Source organism: Hydra viridissima, unplaced genomic scaffold (genome assembly GCF_058129835.1).
Source record: "Hydra viridissima isolate aposymbiotic clone 2 unplaced genomic scaffold, HvirCarnegie_v1 scaffold_1, whole genome shotgun sequence".
NCBI classification, from domain to species: Eukaryota; Metazoa; Cnidaria; class Hydrozoa; order Anthoathecata; family Hydridae; genus Hydra; species Hydra viridissima.
Window position 1 is genome coordinate 35,448,132 of NW_028324300.1, and position 8,286 is coordinate 35,456,417.

At 30.8% G+C, this 8,286-nt stretch overlaps 1 protein-coding gene across 1 annotated transcript; it reads right to left on the reverse strand.

Annotated features, from left to right (window-relative positions):
* Positions 1–3,642: 3,642 nt before the first annotated feature.
* LOC145192322 (matrix metalloproteinase-14-like) lies at positions 3,643–7,586 on the reverse strand. The gene is made up of 7 exons (XM_090094933.1): positions 7,251–7,586; positions 6,765–7,013; positions 5,987–6,236; positions 5,634–5,855; positions 4,987–5,206; positions 4,317–4,603; positions 3,643–4,089 (listed from the first exon to the last, which is right to left on the reverse strand). The coding sequence occupies exons 1-7, from the start codon at positions 7,368–7,370 to the stop codon at positions 4,004–4,006; spliced, it is 1,434 nt and encodes a 477-aa protein (XP_089951059.1). The 5' UTR covers positions 7,371–7,586; the 3' UTR covers positions 3,643–4,003.
* Positions 7,587–8,286: the final 700 nt, after the last annotated feature.

The window sequence follows — 8,286 nt, forward strand, 5'->3', positions numbered from 1 at the left end:
TTGAAGAGATGTTTTTTGATTTTCTCCACAAAAAATTTATTAATATTTAGCTCAATCTACTCTTTTACTACAAATACTCTACAATACTATTTTAAATGTAAAATCCAAATTTAAAATTTTTAAATTAACAGCATTTAAGGATAAAGTTGGTTAAAATGTTCATTATATACCGTAAGCTATGATTTCCTGCTCCTTAGCTAGCAGTTCTTTAAAGATGCTTGCTGTTTATATCAGTTATGCAGCACAACAATCTTTCTTTGTACTCTGTTTTGCTTATACCTTGACCAATGTTGATAAAAATCTTGATGAGCGGTTTCAACACAAAAATAGATCTTGATGAGCGGTTTGTTCACTATAAGGCCCCAGGGGGGATCCTTTATGGCTGATGAAATCCTTGATATGGTAGAAGACGGTGTGAATTTTAGGTGTTACGCTTGCACCAGTTATCATTAAGAAATGCCTTTTGAAATTTTCGATACTTTCAGTGAAGTCCGGCTGTAGGATGAATCCAAAGCAAGCTTTAACAACTAAATTGAAATTTTTAAATGCTTTAACTATGTGAAAGATATTGGGAACCAAGCTTTTATCAAGATCCTAAAAACTGCTCTGTCGAAGCAGTTTTTAGGATCTTGAAAAGATGATTGACAACTCCTAAGAGGAGATGCTATTCCATCGGTGCGATGATTTCAAAAATCAGAACATTGTCAGGCCCGCTGATGATTGGCTTTCGAATGACATTGCTGAACAGCTTTGCATCAGCAACATCCCCGCCAGATTGTTGAAAAGACTCGAGGCTAGATTTGATTGAGCCCAGTGTTCGCAATTTTCCAGATTCGGCAAGACACTTTGATTTGACGTCACACCATGTGCAAGGGTACATACTTGAATGGGTTTGAAGACCATAAATTATATTTGAAACTTTCATATCACAAGCCAAAATTAGATTAGGCCCGTTTGCATTAATTAGGGACCAGATTTGTTCAACATTGGAGTGAGTTTTTGGCTAATCTTTTGATACGGCAACAAGAATTTGTCTCTTGACTCCAATGTCTTTACCAGTCCTTTGAGTGAGAGGCTGTTTTTGTAGCTGGTTTCATCCATGAACGCAGTATCGACAATTCTTAGACAAAACTTTAGAAAACCTTTGCCACCATCAATTCCATGCTTAACAAAACAGCTACCAGAAATTTTGTGATATTGAAAAACATGATTCACAAGACTTGATAAATCATCGAAGTGAGCAACAACCCAAACTCTACCAGAATCTCCTTTTCCGTCGGTGATTTTTAAGTCACTGCAGGTGAATAAACCACTTAAGTGTTGACCTGCTCTTATGAAATTCTTGTAAAATTTTGGCTCTACTATCTTGCTGCTTGATGTTTGGTTTATAGCTTTTGACCAGTTCTTTTTATCGGTTTTTTGACAGTCCCGTATTTAATTGAACATTTATAAGAGCTGGAGTGGACAATTTTGGTGCGTTAATGGTAACGGGGAACTACTTCGACCTGAAAACAAAACATGAATACTTTATGTTTATAATAAACTTTGTTTAGAAAGTTTGGTAACGCTCTTAAATTATTCGTTTTTAAAGAAATTAGAAACTTGTCAAAAATATATTTCCTGAAATCTATCTAGTCTCATTTCCTAATAGTCCAGACTTTCTTTCAATATATGCATGTAAAAATTATTTAAGTATAAATATTTACCAGGGATTATTGTAAGCGAAGGCCCGCTAGATACTTTAGCAAGTCGAATCCTTCCTTCCAGGGATAACTCTTTATTTGAAATAACTCGAGATGCAATTTTTTCGGCTGCTTTGGCATCATTTGCTGCTAAAGATTGAAGGTTTTCCGTGCACTTTATTTGAGAGCTGCAGCACATGACTCAAACCTTTTCCTAAAGGGCTGAGGCATGTGCTGCAGCGCACAGTTGGTTCTTTCTCAATGGTGGTTTGCTCCTCATGAGGATGTTTTTCTTGTAGCTTTGAACGACCAATTTGGCAGATTAGGCAATGACACATGTTGCCTCTTGTTTCAAGCCTCACTTGTATTCACTTGAAATCAAACAAAGGGAGGAGTACAACTTCTTTCCCCTCTTGTTTTCTTACGCAAAGTAGTTTTGCACGATTCACACTTATAGTACCCGAGAATCTCTGATATTGATCTTGGTCTTTTACGGTTGGCATATTGATCTGCTTGGAAAACAGAAAGCTGCCTTAAACATTTTTTCAGACAGAGCAAGCGCATAAACTTTCGATTTTCATCATGAATCTTTGCTTGATTTGGCATTGTGTTAGTTCACTAAACCTAACTTTACCTAGTCAAATTCTGCCTTTTACAAAACTTAACCTAAATTTATATTGAATAATAATCCACTTACAACTATTAACAACATGCTAACAATTATTAACATATTTATAATTATTTAAATTAATGACACTTGTTAACAATTGTTAATGACACTTGTTAACAATTACAATTTTTAACATACTTATAACTATTTAAATCAATGAAACTTGTCATACTTAATGACTATTTCGAAGAGATCTTATTTTATGAGACAGCCCTACAAACGATTTTTACCACTCTTCAAAGGACTATTCTGCCCTTCATAACATTTTTCTCTTCAAAAATTATTACACTTTTAGAAAACTTTTGAAAGAGATTTTCTCTTTTTGTGCCTCTGCAAGTATTTTTATAAAAGTTTTACAAACTTTGTTTCAAAACAACCCTACTCTGTAAAGGTTGACTTTCCTCAGACTGGCCCTCCGACCATTTTAGCAGTCAGTCATCTTAGCTATCTAAAATTTTTAAGTAAATTATTTTTTTCAGAGTTTTTCTGTTTTAATAGAAATAGTAATTTTTGATTTTCTATGTAGGTATCCTAAGATAAACTTTTCAATCATTTTTTAGAATTTTAAGCATTTCGACAGTAGTTTATACCTTAGGAAATGCTTAGATTTTCACGCTATGCTTAAGCCAAGCCAAACCGCGCTTTAAATAGCAAACCAATATTTTGGTCTATAAAATAAAAACGGTACATGTAGCAATTAAACAATTTCAATAAAAGTTGTTGGTATTGCATAGTAGAACACTCGCGAAACCATAATTTTGAAAATAGTGACGGATTTTCACGGCAATCGGTAACGTTTTAAGGTATAAGTAGAAAAAAACTATCAAAGTTTTAACTAAAGCTGTCATAAATCCGAAACCCGTGAACCAATCCGACGGAAAATTTATCCAAAGTTTTATTGTGGTTGTAGGCAACATTTACCCTAAATTTTATCAAGTTATATAGAGTGGTTCTCATTCTACAGGTGTTTTTATTGGCGCACTCTGAAGTCAAAATTTCACTTAATTTCAACATTCAAATGAAGTTATTTTCCGCGGACAAATAAAATGATTTCAAAATTTGCATCACAGTGTACCTTGATGTGTACGCTATCCCCCCATATAAGTGGCGTTCTTGGGTCAGCTAGGTTGGCATAATCGTGATCCACGCTAATCATGTCATAACACTCAAAACGAAATTTTAAACCAGAATAAAAAAAAGGTTTTCATGTGTGTCATTTTGTTGAGCATAAACTTAGAATTCATATTGAAAATTTGTTGGATATAAATTTTTATTTAAACAACTCAAACAGAAATTTAAATCACATTTACGATTCGTATAACAATAATTCTCTGAATTCCAATGTATCGATGATATAAATAACTGGATTTATAAAATAAATAGTGTACAGTCTTTTAAAAACAATCGTTAGTAAAATCAAAGAATGATGTGTAAAAGAAGCCAAGAACACGCGAAAAACCTTTGAGTAAAAAATCTAAAAATATGGTCGAAAAGTTGCTTCTAAAATTTGCTAAGAATCTTTAAATGAGTTTGAGAACTGTTACAAATTTTGTCACAAATATGACGTGAATACTTGGATCAATTGTACATATTTGATAAAAATAATTTTGTAACTAAAAGCAGTTTGCCATAACGCAAAATTCTATTTCCTTTAAACGTTTAACCATGTGCCAGAAATGTTTTTCGGGTAATCGTTCAATAAATGACCTTCTCGATTTACTCGGTAAAACTTGGACCCTGTTGCGAATAAAAAAAAATGTATTTAAATAATATCTTTAAATAAACACCATAAGATATGACATCATCATGACATTATATTTACCTTAAAATCTGCAGTTAATTTATTTTATTGTATTTTTGAAGCAAATATTTTTGGAAAATTTAAAAATGATTAGAATGATGATGTGAAAATCTTATCAAAAATTCTTCCTAATTGAGAAAAATAGAGCAAAAACATATTTTACCTTTAAAAAAATAAGTAGCTCCATTTTTCCATACAAAAACCGAATCAATATTCGCCGGAATTCCTACCCAATTTTCACTAATTTTGCGTGGGAATTGCTTGTCTAAATCGTTATTAATTCCATTAAAGCGATAGTATTCATCACCTGTGAATACATAAGTTTTTCCGTTGTTCCATACAAAAGCAGCATCAATCTTTTTTACATTGCTGTTGATTCCTTTGTACTTGTTAAAAATGGAACCAGTTTCTAGGAGTTTTCGATTAGATAAGCTCTCGTACATGTAATATCTAAAAAGACGTCATTTTTTTGTATCTAAAAGAAATTTCCTCTTTCATTTAACCTTTTTTAGACTTTATTCAAGTGTCTATTAAAAAAGTTGAGGAAGTTAACTTAGTAAAAGAAAGGGTAAAAATATATCAATAAAAAATACAGACAAGTTGCCCAAATAAATGTAGAGTAGTGTTTTGAAAAGAATTGCAAATATTACTCAAAAATTTATGAAAGCGTCAACAATATTACGTTAAAAGTACTTCACTTTATAGTCAAAAAAAACTTTTTAATAAAACAAATAAACTCAAAGAAGTTATTCAAAAGAAAAAAAAACGTCTTGAAGGCGGGAAAAATATTTCGTTAAAAATGACTATTCACTTTATCATCAAAATAAATTTACCTTGTGCCACTGAAAAATATCAACTTCTTTTCACTGTTCATGTAGCCAGTATCGACACTTCTAATATTTGAAAATATATCAGATACTAAGTAGGGTCCCTCTGTTTTTTTCAAATCTTCGCTGAGTTTATAAAACTTATCTTTGTTGAAAGCGAATGTAATACCCGTTGATTGTTCATAAATGGCAGCTTTTATTTCGTAACTTTGTGCTTTTTTTGAGCCTAAACGCATATAAAAAAAGTTGTGATTATTGCAAAGTTAAAACAGTAAACAGAGAGAGTTGATGTTATAAAACAAAAACGTACATTTTTGAACTCTATTGTAACTCAAAAAAAAAACCAAGATGATTTCTAAAGTTAATAAATAATTTTTAAGCTGCCTAAAAAATTAATAACCAATTAAAAATTTGTGACTTTCTTTTATTATCACAAAAGCACTTCGAAAATTCTTTTATTCTAAAGATATTTTTGTAGTATGATAATTTTACGTTTTACTAAGTTCTTAGTGCTACAAAATACGTAGGCTTTATAATGTTAGCTTTAGGTTACAAAACAAGTTCTTTTAAGGGGTGTATTCCTAAAGCAACATGCTAATTAAACTGAAAATCATTTCTTGTTTATTCTATATGTCTTGCAAATGTAAGCTTACCGTATAAACTTTGTATTCCTAATACGTCGTCTTCATTTAGCTGGAAGTTGTTTCCCATATTACCTCTGTACCAAGGAAACATTAGTGCATCTCCCACATTTGAATGCTCCAGCCCTATACTATGTCCAATTTCATGAACAGCAACCCACAATAAACTGCGACCATTAGGTGAACCAATTGTATACTGCTCTGCGTCATCAAAATGGACATCACCCGACAATCCTAGTGGGGAAAATAATCTTATAGTCCTAAAATCCTTAAGTGGGGAAATAAACAATAAATGAAAAAAACTTTCATTAGAATAGATTTTGCTTCATGTATAAGATTGTTCTTCAAAATATTGTTACAGTCACCTTCGTTGTTATGAGGATAAAAAGCATGTGCCAATGTTCCCCCAACTCCATCAAAGGAATAAGGATCATTATGGTAACCTTCTTGAAACTTGACATCAATATCACTTACTTTGTTGCTGTTTAAACTTAATTTTTGAAACTTCAAATTGGTGACAGCTTCCCACATTGAAAAGGCTTTTTGAAGAGTGGCTTCCACCGCTTCACGACTTAAACCGTCATTATTATTGTTTAAAAGTCTCCAAGTAAGTTCCTAAATATTTGAGAAAAAAAAAAAATATATAGAAAGTTTATTATCTTTAAGGTACTTTTTTACAACTCTAGTACTAAAAGTTTCTTAAAAGCTTCTTAGGTATAAAAAGAGAGAAAAAGTATATAAAGTGCAATTTAAAAACAATGTAACAAGTAAGATAAAATGTTTTGTTGTCAAATAAAATTATTTGAACTGCATCAGTATCATTCAATGTAATATAACCGTTAAATTTGTCCCTAAACAGAACACAAATTAGAAAATATTCCTCTAACTCTTAATAAAATAAGTTTCTTATCAAAATGTAACTTACTATTTTCTAAAGAGTTTCTAAAGATTTTGCGCTTTCAAGTATTATTTTCTTATAAACAAGTTTCTTGTTTAAAAAAAAACAACAACATGTAACCAAGAAAGAAATCAAAAAAACTTCACGTTTTTTATACATACTTCTTGCAAATTTTAAAACTATTTTTATAAATTAAATCTATTTGTAGTACTTTTAAACAAGAAAGAAATCAAAAAGCTATTTACATTTTTTTTCCACTTTGAACCTTGAAGTGTATATCTCCTCTTTCTTTTGTCTTCTGGTCGGTTAAAATCAGGCATACCACAACGCGGTGTTTTAATAAGCTCCTTTGTAGGTGCATCCAGAATGCCAGAAACTGTTAAGCCAGCAAATCTTTGCAAGTTTTCTATCGAATCTCTAATTTCTTTTTCGTTATGCATTGAACTAACCTCTGAAGAGATTTTTTTGTAATAACCAAGACGAGACAAATAATCCTAGAATGAAAAAAAGAAGATACCATTATCGTTCAGTATTATTGAATTGCAGAGTAGTAAATGCCTTCTATTAGCATTAAATGTAGCTACAAATATTATTATACATTTTTATTATTCTTTAAATTGTTTACAAAGACTTTTTACTGCATTTGGATATTTAAGTAGACTTCTAAAAAATATTTCCATTACAAGCAGCTGATTAAAAATAGAAACGTATTTTAACAGAGAAGTTCTTACTAATTCTTTTTCCGTTACTTCCACATGATCGACTGGTAATGATGTTGCAGCAACCGCTATTAGAATAAGTTGGAACCCTAAAGCTATGATATTCATTCTCAATTCACATATATTCAGCATTAAAAAAATATGCTGTGTGTAAAATTATTTTGTTATTAAGGAAAGCTCTTTAAACAACTCAATGTTTTTACTAAAAAATCTCAGCATTTATAGCAGAAAAATCAAGTTGTTTGCATAATATGCGTGTGCTTTTGACGTAAAGGAAAAATGACATCACTAAGTATGTACAACGTTCCATTTTTTCCTTAGCTTCAGTTGACTAATGACAATTAAGATTTATCATTTGTTTCTTTCATTAAATAACAAACGATTTGATGGTTACTCAAATACATCCTGCAGTTCACATAGAAATCGAAACTTGTTTTTTTTGCTTGTTTGTAAAGAAAATTATGAAAATCTCCATCACTTTATATTTCTTTCATAATCATGATGCGCTTTTCTTAATGAGCGGAGTTCTCTTTTATCTTATCTGGAATGGATAAATTTGCACTTAAATTCCTTAGAGTAAATTATCTAAATGAATAAGTAACAATAACTTTTAGAACTGTTTTTATTTCAAAATATCACTTCTTTCCATAATAGTTCTCTTGAAAGGGTACAATTTTTAATATAATGAGAGAGTATTCATATGGGTTTAATATTTGCTTAAATGAGCCTTAACGAAATGATTTTTTAAACCCTATCTTGTCGTAAAGTGAAACCTTGAATTCCAACTGATTATCAGAACTAAAGCTACCCTTTTTAGTGTTTGATCTTTTATGACTTCCGAAAAAAAAAAGTTTTTATTTCATCATTTTACTGGTAAATGATAATTAATTAATTCAACTTTTTGCTTGGATGAGATTGATCGGATGATTAGGATGGTTGAAAGTAAAAAGGTGAATTGTTAACCATTAACCTTAGTAACTCATTTTAATATTCAAAAAAAAATTTTTTTTTGATCGTTTTTTATCATTTTGTCTGAGAAACGATCAAA

Excerpts from the sequence above, each read along its gene's own strand:
- LOC145192322 (XM_090094933.1), bottom strand. The coding sequence starts at position 7,370 with ATGCTGAATATATGTGAATTGAGAATGAATATCATAGCTTTAGGGTTC. Across the intron at positions 6,237-6,764 it reads GTTCAAAGTGGAAAAAAAAT|GAACTTACTTGGAGACTTTT; the intron begins GTAAATAGCTTT and ends TCAAATATTTAG. Across the intron at positions 4,090-4,316 it reads AGCTACTTATTTTTTTAAAG|GGTCCAAGTTTTACCGAGTA; the intron begins GTAAAATATGTT and ends TATTCGCAACAG.